The sequence below is a fragment of the Suillus fuscotomentosus genome (genome assembly GCF_016647785.1).
Source record: "Suillus fuscotomentosus strain FC203 chromosome Unknown F5891scaffold_39, whole genome shotgun sequence".
Taxonomy (NCBI): Eukaryota; Fungi; Basidiomycota; class Agaricomycetes; order Boletales; family Suillaceae; genus Suillus; species Suillus fuscotomentosus.
The window spans coordinates 339,737-356,663 of NW_024539551.1; the positions used below are offsets into that span (position 1 = coordinate 339,737).

The 16,927-nt window shown below is 48.3% G+C and overlaps 4 protein-coding genes across 4 annotated transcripts; 2 read left to right on the top strand and 2 right to left on the bottom strand.

The window, feature by feature from the left end:
• Nucleotides 1-3,543: 3,543 nt before the first annotated feature.
• Nucleotides 3,544-4,052, top strand: F5891DRAFT_955416 (uncharacterized protein; the record flags this gene model as incomplete). The annotated part of the gene is made up of 2 exons (XM_041375325.1): nt 3,544-3,795; nt 3,849-4,052. Coding segments are annotated over 2 exons (456 nt in total), but the record flags the coding sequence as incomplete, so codon positions are not given.
• Nucleotides 4,053-9,141: 5,089 nt separating this feature from the next.
• Nucleotides 9,142-11,244, bottom strand: F5891DRAFT_955602 (cytochrome P450; the record flags this gene model as incomplete). Its single annotated transcript, XM_041375342.1, has 12 exons — nt 9,142-9,278; nt 9,334-9,347; nt 9,403-9,525; nt 9,631-9,712; nt 9,763-9,952; nt 10,001-10,014; nt 10,072-10,177; nt 10,232-10,344; nt 10,397-10,548; nt 10,615-10,803; nt 10,856-10,985; nt 11,049-11,244. The coding sequence occupies 12 exons, from the start codon at nt 11,242-11,244 to the stop codon at nt 9,142-9,144; spliced, it is 1,446 nt and encodes a 481-aa protein (XP_041224058.1).
• Nucleotides 11,245-11,680: 436 nt separating this feature from the next.
• On the top strand, nt 11,681-13,855 carry F5891DRAFT_1148285 (P-loop containing nucleoside triphosphate hydrolase protein; the record flags this gene model as incomplete). Its single annotated transcript, XM_041365067.1, has 5 exons — nt 11,681-12,073; nt 12,129-12,206; nt 12,281-12,952; nt 13,006-13,330; nt 13,383-13,855. Exons 1-5 carry the CDS (start codon nt 11,717-11,719, stop codon nt 13,853-13,855), a joined length of 1,905 nt encoding a protein of 634 aa, XP_041224059.1. The 5' UTR covers nt 11,681-11,716.
• Nucleotides 13,856-13,881: 26 nt separating this feature from the next.
• F5891DRAFT_1174172 (uncharacterized protein) lies at nt 13,882-16,691 on the bottom strand. Its single transcript, XM_041365656.1, has 4 exons — nt 15,916-16,691; nt 14,474-15,855; nt 14,326-14,425; nt 13,882-14,267 (listed from the first exon to the last, which is right to left on the bottom strand). The coding sequence occupies exons 1-4, from the start codon at nt 16,531-16,533 to the stop codon at nt 13,959-13,961; spliced, it is 2,409 nt and encodes an 802-aa protein (XP_041224060.1). The 5' UTR covers nt 16,534-16,691; the 3' UTR covers nt 13,882-13,958.
• Nucleotides 16,692-16,927: the final 236 nt, after the last annotated feature.

Consider the following 16,927-nt stretch of genomic DNA (forward strand, 5'->3'; position numbering starts at 1 on the left):
GTCTGCATCTACCCAGAAGCTTGATGAGATTGACACCCTCACTGCGCACGATGCAAGTCAGCTGGCTCACTCATTTCAAGATGCGTTCGACGGTGGTGAAAGCGGCCGCATAGAAGACGACATCGACGATACTGGTGCCAATGTCCCTGATGGTCAAGATGATGATGAACTGCTGGTTCATGCGAGCAGTAAGCATCGTGATTTGTGTGTCTGGCCTTGTACTGATTGCTTCCAGGCCAGCGCATGCATGCAATCAACACAGCGAGAACATGGGTCAGTGTGCATGTTTTCCTGGAAGTTGCAATGTCGGCTAATGGTCATTTTGTAAGGTCGACGAATTTATCATGAGCACGCGCCGGAAAAGTGGACAGAATACAGAGAAAAGTGTCCTCAACATATGGAAGGTAAATCTTGACAAATATCATTTTCGGTGGCTGCATTCTGACATTTCTGCTAACTAGCGCTGGTTGACCACCGCAATCGCATCGGGACAAGTCCCGGATGTGATCATTGATGCGCACCACATCATTGAGTACCTGAAGTACACTGGCACCCGCAAACTGCTCACCCGAAACGGTGGTGAACAAGATCGTGCAAATGGATCTCTGTCTGCGGTGAGTTTCCTTTTCAAATCAACTGCGCTGTGCTCCCTTGCTGACCAAATACAAGAGCTCCCTCAAGAAGACAATGTCAATGCTTGGTCGTGTTCGGCGCCGCCAGGTTGATGATAACATGTCTCTTGAGCAGGCACGACCAGCATTCACTCCACGTATCTCGGACTTCTACAAAGCACTGATGGTTCAAGCACAACGCCTCCGCCTCGAGTAAGCTTCTCCACACTCCTAGCTGACCTCTCTACTGACTTTCAACATTCATTTCTAGGCGTGAAGACTTTGATGTCACGGAGAACACAATACTGGACTCCCACCTATTTCCTGAACATTTTGAGCAAGTCAAGAAGTCCGTCTTCACAACCCTCACTCAATGTAAGTCCCTCTGTCGTGCTCGCACAAGATCACCACCCATCTTTGGCTTCCTCAGTGCCATCTATCATCAAGGCTCATCAGTGTTGGACATGGCAATGCACCACGTTGAACCGGTGTAGAAACAACAATACAATGAGGAACAAAAGAAGCTCCTGACTGTATCTGTAAAAGTTGTAAGGTCGCGCGCTGCCTAGTCTGCGTTACTTGAGAAGCAAGTGCGTTCGACCCTATAGGGGAAGTGAGTGCAGCAAGGATCTAGAAGTGTGCGCTTAAGCGAAGTGCGAGAAAGCGCAGGTGCGCGCAAGGTACAAAGGCGCGGGAACGCGCGCGCGTATGCGGAAATGAGAAACTAAGCTTAAGTAGTGATATAAAGCAAGATAAGAGATATAAGAGTGCAAAATGTAAAGGAATAGCTTTCTACTATATTCTGCTAAGTAGTAAGTGGGTAGTAACTAGTAAGTGAAAAGTAGGAAAAGTAGGTCCCGTGTAGTATGTACTGCTGGCGCTTATATAGCGCGCCTAAGCGCGCTCATGCGGAGCCGAAGCGCTACCGAGTAGGTATGTAAAAATATATATGAGTGAGAAACTATGATAAAAATAAAGGTGGAACTATGCTAATAAAGGAAATGGAAATATACGCACTAGGGAGCTTGGTGGACAGTGGATGGATGCATCTGGATGGCTGGCGCTATAGGGCGCGCAAGCGCGGGAATGGTGCGCGCATGGCGCGCGTTGCGCCGGAAAGCTGCGCGTCATATAGGAATCACTGTGGATGGTACACAGAGTGATGCTGCGAGTTGGTGCTGTATACTCCCTAGTGTAAAGCGCCATATCACACTATGAGATGCACGAGTCTCTACACCGGGGTGATGAGCTTGTCAACCTTCCACTATCCTGCATCCAACCATACAAAGTCTTTGTTCCGGACTACACGACAGCAGATGGGAGGAGAAGCGGGAGTGGGCAGTTCTTTTTTGGTGTTCTTTCACTCTACCACGAGATCAAGGCTGCGAAGCCTGGCGTGAGCATCTGTGATCTCATTGGCTGAGTGCTACTGTATTTACGAGTCACTTTACCTTCCTGTAGAAGCAGGAGCCTGACTACAACTTTGTGCTCCCACACAAGGACCCGCTGAAGTGCCCAATCGGGGCCCTTGCAATCTCACTTCATTATCAATTTGACCAAGAGGGCCTGATGAGCAAGGTTCATGGCTGGGACTGGTCGCGGTCACCCACATGGCGCGAGGTTAGGTCATTTTTCTGATCAGTATATCAGAGATGTTGTGCTGAGGGCTCTGTAGGTTAAACTCATGTTCGGAAAGCATGTCGGACAGCCATCAAGCGGCGACGCTCTGCGGAAAATGTACACCACTATGTTGGGCCCAACGACAATAACATCAAAGAAAAAGCTGCATCTTGCTCGCCGTACGATGCCGAGCATGATGGAGGACATGGGGTCTGTGATTTTCAGTGTATTCTTCAGAGCTTTATTCACTGACGGCCTTCAGGGTACATGCTGATGAAGTTGATGCCATTGGCCACTGGGAAGGAAACACACGTCGCGAGACATATGCTGCGAAGATCCCGAAATCAAACGTGAATTTGACATTTGTTCTACAATTACAGGCTGTCTGTGCCCTGGCTGGGTTCTACGTCGGAGAGCAGTATAGTGTTCCATGGGCAACAACTGATGTCCCGGCTGAGCTACAGATGCAAATATTTCCCTTCGTCGAGGATGCCCTGGCCAATCTCCGCCAGGCACCTGGTACCAACTATGGCACCATCAATTTCCTCAAGTTGCTGCAGCTGCTTCGTGGCTACTTCTGGCGGGTGAGAGCTCCAAAGCCACTAAAAGTGTCTCTGGGTCTGATATGACGTACTTCACATACCAGGTCATTGCTGCAATCCACGAGTCATTCCCAGACTCTGCTCTTCTGAAACGGCTGCAGGTCATTCAGTCTAGTGAGGCCAAGATGTTCCTTCAGCAATGGCCAAGGGCCAGGGAAGCTCTCGAGGCCACTGCACAATCTGACCTTGCTATCAGCAGTTCATTTGGAGAGGCTGCCACTCAAAGCGCCTTTGTGTCTCTCGCAAACTCTCAGCGCCAATCGGATACCACCATAAACACTGTCCTCTCCCACTGCAACCGGCTTCTTCGACGGACAGAACCACTCTCCCCATTGAAGAACTATGACAGAGCCAGGTTCTCACCTGTGGCTGCGTCCAGTGTTGGCTGCAGCACCATGCGCACTGCGGGTCCTGATGTTTCAAGGCCACCAATGGCACAAGGAGACACCTGCCAGCATCCTCCTCCTCTGTCTCAGACTAATAAGCACAGAGCTTGCACTGCTGAAGAATCGACACCCACACTGCATCTGCAGCCCAATATGAACCCAGTAACCATTGTCCGAGACAGCCGCTCCTTCCATGTGTTGCCACTCTCACCAGCAATGCCCCCCGACTTCCATTCAGGTCGCGATCTCATCATTCCATCAGCCGAGGCCTTCTGTGACCCCATCACTGCATCTGTACCACAGTTCCCTCAGTTCACGGCTTGAAACTGTAGCTGGAGCTCCATCTTCGAGATGGTGAAGCAACCATCCCTCCTTTGGGCCTGCTGGCATCCTCATAACCTTGGTGAATACCACACCATCAAACAACTCTGGGCGGCTTGGCATGAGGGCATGATTGTTGACGGTGTGGGTCAGATGCCACCCCTCCAGCTCATTGAGCAGGAGTGGGGAGGAACAAAGGACCGTTTGACTCGCAAAGGGCGCCGTCAGGCTTGGCGGCCACACAACGACAACAACGTGAGCAGTCTCTGGTTCCTTTGTTTTCTCTCACATCTGAGACTCTGTTCCAGGTGAGGCGACAGTGGTCCCAATTCATGTTCTTCATCGCACACATCAACTCCACGATGGACGCCGGCAATCACGCATCAGAAGCCGTTCGAATTCTGGACGAGCAGCGTGGCTCCATGTCGGTCCCACAGTTCCACTCAAAACTTCAGCCAAAGAAGAAACGGACGCAAGTGCCTGCTGCTAGCGCCGACGCATCATCTGTGTGAGGATGAGCCCCGCTTTTCTTTTCCGCCTCGAACTCAAGTTGATTAATGAACCCCACCCTGATGATCATTTTCTGCCTGCCAGCTACAATAGTGTGTCTAATGACGGTGTAGAGACTCGTGCATCTCATAGTGTGATATGGCGCTTTACACTAGGGAGTATACAGCACCAACTCGCAGCATCACTCTGTGTACCATCCACAGTGATTCCTATATGACGCGCAGCTTTCCGGCGCAACGCGCGCCATGCGCGCACCATTCCCGCGCTTCGCGATGTATACGCGCGCGCGCGTTCCCGCGCTTGCGCGCCCTATGGCGCCAGCCATCCAGAAGCATCCATCCACTGTCCACCAAGCTCCCTAGTGCGTATATTTCCATTTCCTTTATTAGCATAGTTCCACCTTTATTTTTATCATGCATTCTCACTCATATATATATTTACATACCTACTCAGTAGCGCTTCGGCTCCGCTTGACCGCGCTTAGGCGCGCTATATAAGCGCCAGCAGTACATACTATTACTGACCGACTTTTCCTACTTTTCACTTACTAGTTACTACCCACTTACTACTTAGCAGAATATAGTAGAAAGCTATTCCTTTACATTTTGCACTCTTATATCTCTTATCTTGCTTTATATCACTACTGAAGCTTAGTTTCTCATTTCCGCATACGCGCGCGCACTTTCCCGCGCTTCGCGCTAATACGCGCGCGCGTTCCCGCGCCTTTGTACCTTGCGCGCTCCTGCGCTTTCTCGCGCTTCGCTTAAGCGCACACTTCTAGATCCTTGCTGCACTCACTTCCCCTATAGGGTCGAACGCACTTGCTTCTCAAGTAACGCAGACTAGGCAGCGCGCGACCTTACAACTTTTACAGATACAGTCAGGAGCTTCTTTTGTTCCTCATTGTATTGTTGTTTCTACAACGGTCTGCTACTAGTCCTAGTACAATGTGAGATTGCGTCTCCTTTCGCCAGATTCGCGTCTTCAAAGGCCTCGAGGAGTTTGTGGAATGCATGTGTCCAGAGGCAAATGATGATGTTGGACTTGGGCCTGGAATTGACGCAGAGGGGGGAAGCCACAACTCTTGGGGCGAGGGAGATCTCCATCAGATTATGCATCATCTCAGCGAGTCCCTGCGCACCATCAAAATCAACATGGAAGGAATGCGTGTGCCCAGAGGCGAACGACGATATGGTACTTACCTGTGATTGATGATTGATGCAGGAGGTGGAAGCCACTGTCCACAGCTCTCGGGGCGGGGGGAGGATCTCCTCCATCTCCATCAGAGATCTCACAGCAGGTTCTGCCTAGTGATGTTCAAGGCCCGGCTCGGCTCAAAAGCCGGGGCCACGGCTCGGCCTTGGAGGGCTGGGGCTTGCTTCAAACCAAGGCCAGGCCCTATGGTAGGGCTCAGGCTCGGCTGGGGCTTGGCTCGGCTTGGGCCTAGGGCCTTGTGATACAAAAAACGTAGCAAGTAAATCAAATTTCATCTAACATTTGAATAGAAACATCTTCGTCATCTGATTCTAACAGCTCCTCATTCTCACATAAATCCTCAGCAACATCATCCCACCCATCATCTTCGTTGAGAGCAGCAGGAGTCTTATCTTTGGACAATGCATCATCTACGAACTCGGTTGCAACAGATGGGTCCTTGCGAAACAGGAGATCATGTTTGATCATGCATTTCAAGCACTGCAGTGCTTCGACGATGTCGTGTTTGAGACGATTTCGGTGCTTGGAGATAGTAATACCAGCAGATGAGAATGCACGTTCACTGGACACGGATGTGGCCATAATGGAAAGGAAGTCATGCGCGAGTGACGCCCAGACTGGGTATCGAGGTGCGTTGATGCCCCACCACTGCACAATAGTCATATCTCCAAGGTGGTCCTTGGAGTTGAGGTAAGCGTGAAAGTCGTGCCGCCACGGCTCATTCGCAGCTTCGGAGGGAGTGACAGAATTTGTGGAACTCGCGCGAGAGATTAGGGTGGGCTGCAGCATCGAGTCACTGTCATCCTCGCCGTCAGAGAGCTCTTGCAGCAGAGCATCGAGTTTGCGATTCCCTGTCTTCCTGACCTTGACTTCGACACCATTCCTAGAGTCGGGATCATTGCTGTACATTTCGAGATACCGTTCTTTGTACTAGATGTACCATTAGTGAGTGTGTTGTGACGAGAGCTTTACTTACCATCTCCTCTGCATGTCTGTGTGCTTCGACAAGCAATTCCTCGCCCCAATACTTGCGAAGATGGGTCTCCTTTTGTGACGGATCGAGAACAGTATTATGTATCTGTTTCGTTCGGTAGGAAAACTCACCAGTTGATGGACTTGCATCGTGTTCAGTCTCATTTGCGTGTTCGGGAGGATCAGGGCTATAAGCTCGTTTTTTGCCTGTAGTGATGTAGGCATTAGTCAGTACTTATCCAACAAAATAGTATAAACACACCTTTCGTCAGTCGCTTTTTGTGTGTGCTGCCTGTCAGCTCGATATCATTGTCGTTATCGTCAACCTCAATGACGGTGACTTTGTGGCTACGAGAACTCGTAGGAGATGCGGTACTTGGGGGATTCAGAGGTATTGCCACAGAAATGACAGAGGGAGCATTGGCAGCACGACTTGCATCATTGTGAGCTCGCCTGTGTGAAGCTAATTCTTGATCAGCAGCGTTATCCGCACAAATTACCTTCGCTGATGGCACAGCAACACGTTTAGGGTGTGCCGTACTAGTAGGTGGTTCCTCGCCATCGGAATAGACGCGCAGCACCATATGCGGATGTGACCTGTTGAAAATTCAAAAACTCAAATTAGTTTATCCTAGACAGCTGAGGCTTTGAAACTATTGCAGTTTCACGGTCATAGCCGACTGAACGAAAACGTACCTGAAAGCCGTGGCCTGAAAGCCTGGCTCTGGCCTGGACACAACTTGAGCCAGGCCCTAAGCCTTCATAGGCCGTCTACAAAGCCCGGCTGGGCTTGGCCTAAGTGGGCCCGGCTAGGCCCGGCTCACGGCCTGAAGCCGGGCCTTGAACATCACTAGTTCTGCCATGCCGTCGAAATCAGCATCAGCATCAGCAGCGCAGCGCAGGACCAGAAGACCCACTTACTGTTCGACCTGCCCGCCCCGTCGTCCGAGAAATCTCCAAGGAGAAGACTTCTCCTGCCCACCGAAAAACCGTGATCAAAACTGTGATCCGCTCCACGAAAAGTGTGATCCTGCCTGGTTGAAACCGTGATCGAGGGCAAAGAACCATGATTCGGTGCTTGCCTGGGACAAGTCTTGACGCGCTCGCCGCAGCAAAAGTGTGATCCCGCCTCTGTGATTCGAACTCCGACCTCAGTCACGATCACGCATTTTCGTCTGAGACCGTAACACGATTATATCGGACCATAAAAGGGATAAATCATAATGGACTTGATACGGCGTCATCATCGTGTATTTTAGATATTCTGTTTTAGTCATGTTCTTTGCTAATGCCGTGCCGACATCTGATATTTTTGGAACACCCCATGTGACGTGGAATGCAAAGTGGATGTTCACTAGAGTGTACTAGTGACGGGTTATGATTCCGAAATAGACCAGCTCTCTGTCTTTCAAAAACCATGTTATTTTGTAAAGCCTCACTTTAAAGGAGTATCATCCTTATAGTGTCCCTTCCCTTTCCAACAACGACCACTTCTCCCTTCTCGATTATCTCCCACATTGCACAAAGACCATCTCTCTCACTTGTGTCGTCCACCCGCATGCGTCTCGCGTGGTTCTCGTGTGCGCTTACTTGACCGACTTCCAGATACATCGTCTCTATTCGGAAATTCGTTTTCGTTCTACATTTCCTTCCTACCGGTCGCCGGCTACCACTGATAATTCGCAAACAATAATAGTACTGCGTTATCGGTCATCCCCCCTCTACATACATCATCCTGCCGGCATCATCGTACACTGTGCGTAAACAAATGAAAAGGAAAAGCCCATATACTGTATTTCGTTTCCAACTATGATGTGCTTTCAGAAACCCACTAACTATTTCGCGCCATAACTCCACTCCGTGTCTGCCATTACAACATTGCCAAGTCCCTGTTCGCACCAATACAAAATGCAACTCCACATTACTTTGTTTACTCTGCTCAGAGGATATTACGTCCGTACGCTGGCTGTGCTGCAGCGTGTGAACTACAGCATGTCGGGCCTCGGGAATCGATACCAGATGAGCACCTGCTGAGTATTTGTCCTTCAAATCCTATAACCATCTAGCGAGCTTTCCATAGATTGAAATATCTGTTCAACCATTCAATCTCAAATCACGAGGTTTACACTCAACAACTTCATCATTGCGCAATCTAAACCCAAGTTTGATTCAAATCCTCGTACGTCGTCCTTTGAGTTAACCATCGTTTCTAACGGCACCCTCGAACCCACTTAGTACTTTCAGTTGGTTCATGCCATTGCATCTCGCACATCACAACCTTTGTCAACGAGTGATGATCAATGTCAGTACTCCCATCTCTTATCTCTCGCATGCTCTCCAACTTCTTTGATACTTCTTGAAGGAACTCGGGCGAGACCCTCCCAGGTTGCTGTCAAGGGTGCCCAATACAACTACCGCGGATGTCAGCCCCACCCGAAATGTTTGGACAATATCTCAGACCATACATCTGAACCGGTCTCTGTGGATCATCGGTGATTGCATCTTACATCCAATAGTACGACGTTCTATAGCATTTACAACTGCATAACTCAATCTCAAACGAGCGCATAGGTCGACCAATATTCAGGTAGGCCAACGTTGCATCGGGGAAGGACCCATGAACAGATTGCGCCGCGTCACAAGATTTTGGAAACGGATCAGGTTTCTGAAGAGTCAACGAATTCGAAAGTAATTGTCTTGTTCATCAGAGACAGAAATTGCAAAACCATGCCATTCAGTGCACTATGCACCGTGGTACTAGTACAAAACGAAGTCTACTTCGAATTCATCATCGCTCGGAGGTGTCTTTCTCTCGCTGTGTTCACACTTTCAAACGAACACTGAAATGGTTCAGGGTGACTTTGGTGGAGTCAGCCGCAGGTTCTTGAGTACATACTAGGCTACTTACATCGCCAAGCCGGCGGTGAACTCCGGCTTCACCTCAATACTGTTTCCGTTTGAGTCTTTGGCATGATCGATGCGCAAGACGGCGAGTATGGCAGCAGTTGCGGTCCAAAGACTATTCTCTGCAAACCAGCGACCTGCCAAGGAATTTGACACCCTCAGCACTGCCAGATCAATCATGAATAATCCTACCAGGACAAATACGCCTTGCAATAAGGGTCAGTGAATGACTTTAAATGACAGTAAGTGCGGAATATTCACCTGCCATAACCGAAGGCAAAATGGTTGACGAAAGGGTCCTTCAGCTTCCCGTCATCTGTCAGATGGCGACTTGGATCGAAGCGCGATGCATCGGGAAATATGTTTTCATCCCGAGAGAGTGCCCTGAGCCACGCTCAGCTCAAGCCGCCGTTATATGCACTCCACCATGACATACCACTGATTAACCATTACCATCGCCCCTGATTGCACTACAGATGAGTCAACGACAACCTCGACACATATGACTTCGAACCTTTGGGTATGAAGTACCCGTCGTAAACATCATCATTTGATGTCGCATGTGGAATTCCTGTGCAAGTGGTCGAACATTCAAACAGAGCTATATTACTGCGGACTAACCTAGGGGAATGATAGGATACCATCTCAGGACCTCGTGGAGAATGGCATCAAGGTAGGGCATTGACGCCCTGTCATCAAGGCACGGCATTTTATCATGTTTTACAGCTTGGTCGATTTCTGCACGAGCCCGGGCTTGGACGTCAGGATAGAGCACCATGGTCAGCAGGAATATCTGCAATGCGGTTGCACTCTGCGGGACATCAAAGTAAGAATCAGGACTGCTTAAGTAGCGACTCACAGTGTCCATGCCAACTAAGATGCCGGATTCCCGTCAATGGATAAATTTTGTCCTGGTAAAAAGACTCTTACCCATGTACCCCGTCAACGCAACAGCCTTCATAGTGTCTTCATCAGCGTCGTCGTGAGCTTGACTAAGAAAGTCAGCGACCAATGAGTGTGAAGCAGTCCCATTTGCCTTCACATAAACAGATCAGGCAATATTTCCATCCAGAGCTCTGCACAAACGCACCATCTGTGCCTTCACTTCATCGAAGGGCTCGTTCAAAAGCTGTTGAGCTAATTCTCTAGAGCGTCCCATCAGGGCAAATGCTCCACCGAAGCACCAGAACGGTAACTTTTCGACTGCAACCTTGTGTCGAATGTTCAAAATTATGTCGCCGATAGGGGCACTCACGGAAAGGAAAGGCTGTGAACATGGCAGCCTTCTCGGGGGAAGTGATATACTTGCCAATATCCATAAGTTCGCGCGCGCGGGAAAGAAATGGGTCTTTATGTCCGTGAGCACGGTATCCATATGTCACAGCCATGATTAGGGATGCCACGTATCTGTCACAAAGATTGATAGTCAACTGGACCATACATCACTACGACATCGCTGGATCAGATACGAACGTTTCAGTCTGATGCTGCGGGTCACTAATGGCATCCAAGAGATTAACCACCAGCTCATTTGCGTGGCGAGAGTACATCTCGTAGTGTGAGACCGAGACTTCGGCCCTGAGGACTTGGTGGAATATCTTGCGATGTCGCCGTAAAGTCTCGCCATATGGCAGGAGCACAGTACTGAAATCCACTCCGGCTCTGTATCGTCAGTGAATGAATAACAAACTGAATGAAACACGACAATGCATACAATTCGTTGGTGCGAATAACGGGGCGAGTAGAGTAATTCCCAGAACGCCTGTCGAGCAGCTCCCGCGCGATCGTTTCAGAGTTTATGATAATCAAGTCGATCCCAAATATGCAGGAGTGAATGATTTTTCCTATGATCAAAGATGAAATTGGATCTGAGAGCTTGGCAAAGAGGCCATTGGTCTACCACCAACCATATGTCTTTCCCCACGCGGTGTATGTGAGCCAAGGTCGTTTAGTATCCAATTGCAGCGCGTTACCGAAAAATGGTAACGGAGGAGGGCCGGGCGGCAAAGGTAAAGGGTAGACACGTCTGCGAGTCAGATGCGAAACGACAACCAGGGCAAGAATGCACGATATCCCTGAAGCTAGGATATGAGTGGAGAGCATGGTGAAGGATTATGGTCGAGCCCAAGACATGTTCTCATAAAAGGCGTCTTTGACCCATTTATATATATTTATACCACGTAGAAAGGCTTGCCATTCTTTGTCTGAACTCAAAAACGCGACGTCACAGGTCGGGCTTCCAATATCATTAGGGGTTCGGAATGGATTATCACGTGATGTTTAAAACCTTTCCAAGTCTTTTGTCAGCATTTCCCAGGGCCTTGCTGTGAATGCACATGCATGGTTAGACTGGTGACCAGCCCCTCTATGAGGCAAACCGTCGATAGAGGGACTGGTAAATCTGGGTTTGAATTTGGATAGTGCGCGCTTTGGAGTCGTCACATGACCTGTAGCCAATAAGAAAACTGAAATTTTCGACGTGAATATTTGAAATGTTGAAATTAATGTTTGATTCATATTGATGTGATGTATACACGGTCGCGTCATTAATGTATGTATCTACTCTACAACTCCAATGGACGTGAACTCTATCATCCAAGCTGTGCAGGAAGCCTCGATGGAAGGACTAGATTCATTTGCTCGTTCGCTGATACAAGAACGGCTCCCTACCGACTATATCGAAACCCTCAGTGACAAGGATAAGACGGATGTGTTACGCGCTTGCCTGCTCGTGTACATCCTCACGGCTACAACCATTGTTCCACGAGTATTCCAGCTAGAAGCCATTCTTGCAACATTGAATGGCCATGACAGCATAATTACAGCCGGTACAGGCTGCGGAAAGACCTTGTGTCTCATAATTCCGAATCTACTTTGTCCAGACACTATCAGTGTGACGATTTCACCTCTGAAACGTCTCCAGATCACACAGGTAAGATTCAAATTGATATTGACTTGTATTACATGCGAGAATAAGCTCATGGTAGGTGAATGAATGCATGAAATACGGCATATCTACAATATCAATCAATGAAGACACCCCAAATGATGCGTTGCTCTGGCAGGTGAAGTTGACTCGCATACTGTTACTAATTTCTATGTACGGGGACACATGAACTCATTTACTATCAATATACAGTCAATTTGTGCTGGAAAGTACAAGCATTTGATTGTCTCACCAGAACAACTGTCAATGTTCAATGGTCATCTACCACGTCTTGCACGGCTCATTCGCCAAGATGGAGCGTTCATCAAAAGAATCAAACGAGTTCACATTGACGAGGCACATAACATCTACACAGCAGGGCTTGCACATCATGGTGAAGAGGCATTTCGACCATCATATGGCAAGCTGGGACAGTTTCGTGTGTTACTGAACAAAGACACAACATTCCAAGCTCTATCTGCAACTCTTCCGCCTCACATTCTCTCTGCCATCAAACGTGAACTCCTGATCCGATCTGACCATCTCTCATTGACACTTTCAACTAATCGACCAAACATAACCTATGCTGTGACACCTTTGATTGGTGGCCTTCGTAATTTCTCCAACTTCAATTGTCTTATTCCACCTGACTACGCAGCTCCGATGATCATCCCAAAAACCCTGATTTTCCACGACAACAAGCTCGAGGCAGTTGATGCAGCAGCCTATAATAACTCTCGTCTCCCGAAGGCATTACAGAATCATGGTGTCGTCAGGCACTATCACAGTGACATGTCCTCTGAGTACCTCCAACAAACATATGAAGACTTTGCATCAGATGGTGGAAGCTGTCGTATTCTGCATGCAACTGCGGGCGCATCGACAGTAAGAATACTACCACACTGATTGAATTATGATGCTTGATTTTCGCTCTACAGGGTCTTGACATCCGTTGTGTGTCTGTTGTCATTCAATATGGTATTCCTCGCAACATGTCAGAAGCAGGGCAACGTGGAGGTCGTGCTGCTCGGGACGATAAGATCTCTGGACTGTTCTTGATGATGGTTGAACCCTGGGGACTCGAACTTGAGCTGACCGACGAACACAATGATGTGAATGACCCTGACAAGCCTTATGCAGGAGTCATAAAGAAGAACTCGTCAAAACAAGATCGCACTGGCTGTGCCGCACTGCGCTACATTCAGTCGAAAACGTGCCTAAGGGAGTTTTATGCGAAATACCTACATGATGAAACTCCCTCCGGTGACATTGAATAACCATGTCATCATGACTTCACTAACACCTTTCTTTTTAGCCCTCCACTATGTATCGCAGTACTGTTGTGACCGACACAGTTCCAATCATGGCTTTAACCTGTCTCAATTCTTTCTTGGTCCAATGTACACTGGAGACGTTGTCACCACCACTAGCCAGCCAACAAAACGTCGTCGAAACCAGTTGAGGGACAAGAACGAGCGTGATATTTTGTACGAGAAGCTTTTCGACTGGCGTGCTCAAGAACATGCAGCAGATCCCCTTCGATCTGTTCGCCCAATTACATGGATCTGTGACGACAACGGGTTAGAACTTCTCAGCAAGACTCATCCGAACAACCTGAGGTCAGTGAGAGACATGACAATCATTCTTCATGAGACGGAGGAGTGGGAACAAGACTGTGGTGAAAGGATGTTCGAAGTGATCAATCAGTTTGTGAGTGAAAGACAGCAGGCTCGGGAGTCGGTAGCAAAAAAGGCTCGTATTGGTGGACTAGATGTCGAGCATGCATAGAATACAACTATTCCTCACTAATGCTACTCAAATCGAATGAAGGTCGAGGAATTTCATCTTCATCTTGCTCAAAACCCTCTCCTGCCAACATGTTGCGAACCTTTCAGTTGAATGTCGTTAAGGTTGATGCCTTCATTTTCTTCTCGCCTGTCATGAGAGCATCAGTCACTGGTCGTACCACATCATCGTCCATTCGTTCGGAGGTGAACTGATGAAGTCTGAGCTCGTCTATCTTCTTTGCTACCTTCCACACTGATGCTGAAGTATCCGGGGATATATGAGTGAGACCATGATAAGCAATTCCCAGCGCATGTCCAACTTGTTTTTTGACATTTTGAAGAAGATCGACGGTCGCAGAGATGTCTCCAAGACGATCCCATGTTGCATAAACACCCTTTGCTGCGAAGAATTGCTATTGTAATGATCAGAGCGACTATGAGTGAGTAGATAATCCTAAATGGTACGGGTACCTTCAGAAACTTTATGCAGTGCTCGATATTCAAGTCAATAGGCATGCTGTGACCGTCAAGACCGCTGAAGTTAACAAGTGCATTATCACGCATGATATTCCTGCAATCTCGTCAATGAATCGAAGTTCGACATGATTACAACACATACGCAAATTCGGCGGTCCAAACCTTTTTCAGGTTGAAGAGGAAGTGCAGGATTTCGGTGCAATAATTGTTGGAGCCTGCACCACGAAATATCATTGCCAAGCTACCCAGAATGTCCTCGACTCGACCCCAATCACCGTCTGAAATTGCAGTAACCAACTCCAGCACATAGAGCAGGTCTCGTGTTAACAGCCGAAGATTCCGATGGGCCACATCATCGAGTTCAGGATCTTCCAAGGGAAAGGCAGACTGTTTCTTCTTCTTCGAAGACTCGTAAGCAGGTGTTGCGTAATTTGAAAGAATCGTATTCGAAATGTTCAGCAGATCATCTGTAGTTGGTTTCGATGATGCAAAAGCCGCCAGAGAGTCGTAACCGCATTCAACCTTCCAGCTGTTCAAAATTATGCCGTGAAGAATTTGCAGTAGGGTGGATAAGAGAGTATGATAGTCGGGGTGCTCGCAGCCAAGTCGAGTGCGATCAAGAAGAGCAAAAAAGTACGAAAGACTGCCAAGTTGATGTATGGATCCACGATGAACATGAAGAAGTGCCCAGACAAGGTTCAAACAGAGGTGGAACAGCCCGAATCCAAGTTGAATAGTCTGAAGTTGCGTAAATGGATTGATGTCCTGAGTTCGAAGAGCCTTCGCGCCACGAATGCGAGCATTGGTTGACTGGTCATTGAAACTCGGAATCGCACGATCCAAGAGCTCTTCATGGCTCATCTTCAACTGATTGATATAGACATCGTTTACAACAGCTATGTTCCCCGAAATCGAGCTTTCATCTATAGTTGACGTGCGGAGAGGGTATTGCTTTGTACGATAGCCTGCCGGAAGCTTTCGGCGTTCATGGTGTTGTAATCTCGTAAAGCCCTTGAAGTTCGTGCAGTGCTCGAGCAAGATGTTGACGATATGCACCTGAAGTTGTGCATGATGTGATGCTATCTGATCGCGGGTTGGGCGTATATTAGCATTGAACATCAAATCAGTAGCTGCTTGTGCTCGTTGAAGGATGGGGGAAAGGCGCATATGAGCAGGGTTACCATTTCGAACCTCATAAAGGATGGCAAAAGTTCCTGATTGGACCTTGGCCGGCCCAGATGCACGTTGTTCAACGAAAATTGACGTGCTGATATTGATATTATCGTAGCACATGACATGTGGTCCTCTCGCAATCCTGCGTGCTCGTTCGATGCATTGATCAGCGAGGATTTCGAGAAGTTTGAGGAGCGAAGTGAATGATATACACAGGCCACACTTATGAAATGCTTCAATAGTTTGACGTGAGGCACCATTCGTCCAAAGAAAGAGCGTGAATGGTGCAGAAAACAAAATACTGTGGTATGAGCGCTGTACCGCAAGTTGTGTGATAATAACATTGCAGGCCTTGAGTACGAGGCACGATGGTTAAAACATAATGAGACATGAATGGAACAGTGGTCGTACAATACCACAATCTTTAACTTTATTCTTCGCCTTTGCACGTGCGGTTTGAGCAGCGCTTGCAATAATTTCGCAAAGTACAGGTGCATGTTCGTGTACGACAGAGGAAAGAGTTGTTTCGACATTGCAGGCAAGGAGGAGTTCAGGAGTAATGGTATTGAGCTTGACATGGAGGCACTGTTTGACCTGGTCCATTTCACCGTACACAGCATCACAGACATATGAGAGGGCATGCGGACGCATCCACTCGAGGACACGGGCCTGACTTCGCGGATCCTCCCACAGAAAGTCTAGCACTTTTTCCAACCTCCCCGTACCCAAATTCTTCTCCGTCACAGAAGGAACATAAAAACGGTCACGATAAGTCGCATAAGATGCATCAGCAGGGTCCAGTATTGTGACGAGGAAGTCTAGGATAGATATGCGACCATCCCGCAGTGTTTGGAGTGCGCTGTTGATCCGATCGTGAGTAGACATCCGGTTTCGTCTGGTACTCGGTGTAGGGATTGATGCTGGAGATCCCATGGTAATGTCGACAAAGCCAGAGTCCACGGAGCGATTTAGATCAGTCTCAGCAAGTACTGAGAGGTCTCCGTCACGTTCGAGCCATCCTTGAGACATCCTGGAATCCTTCCGAGTTGAGAAGAGCTTGAAAGTTAGGACCACTAGACACAGTGAAAAAAGATTGATTTGAGGCAGAATACATAAATAGAGCACGTCTCAAACGTTAGGCTGCCCCACAGCAGTTGGAATGAAAGCTGATCACTGCTGGAGACGACGAGCGACATTACATAGAACAACGGTACTTGTAATGTATGATCGAATAACTTAGCAGACTTATCTAAGCAAGGTCTAAGTCCCGAACAGGGTTTTCCGTCATGTGACGACTCCAAAGCGCGCACTATCCAAATTCAAACCCAGATTTACCAGTCCCTCTATCGACGGTTTGCCTCATAGAGGGGCTGGTCACCAGTCTAATGCATGGTGTCGATAAGGTTGCGTGGGCTTCTCAAAT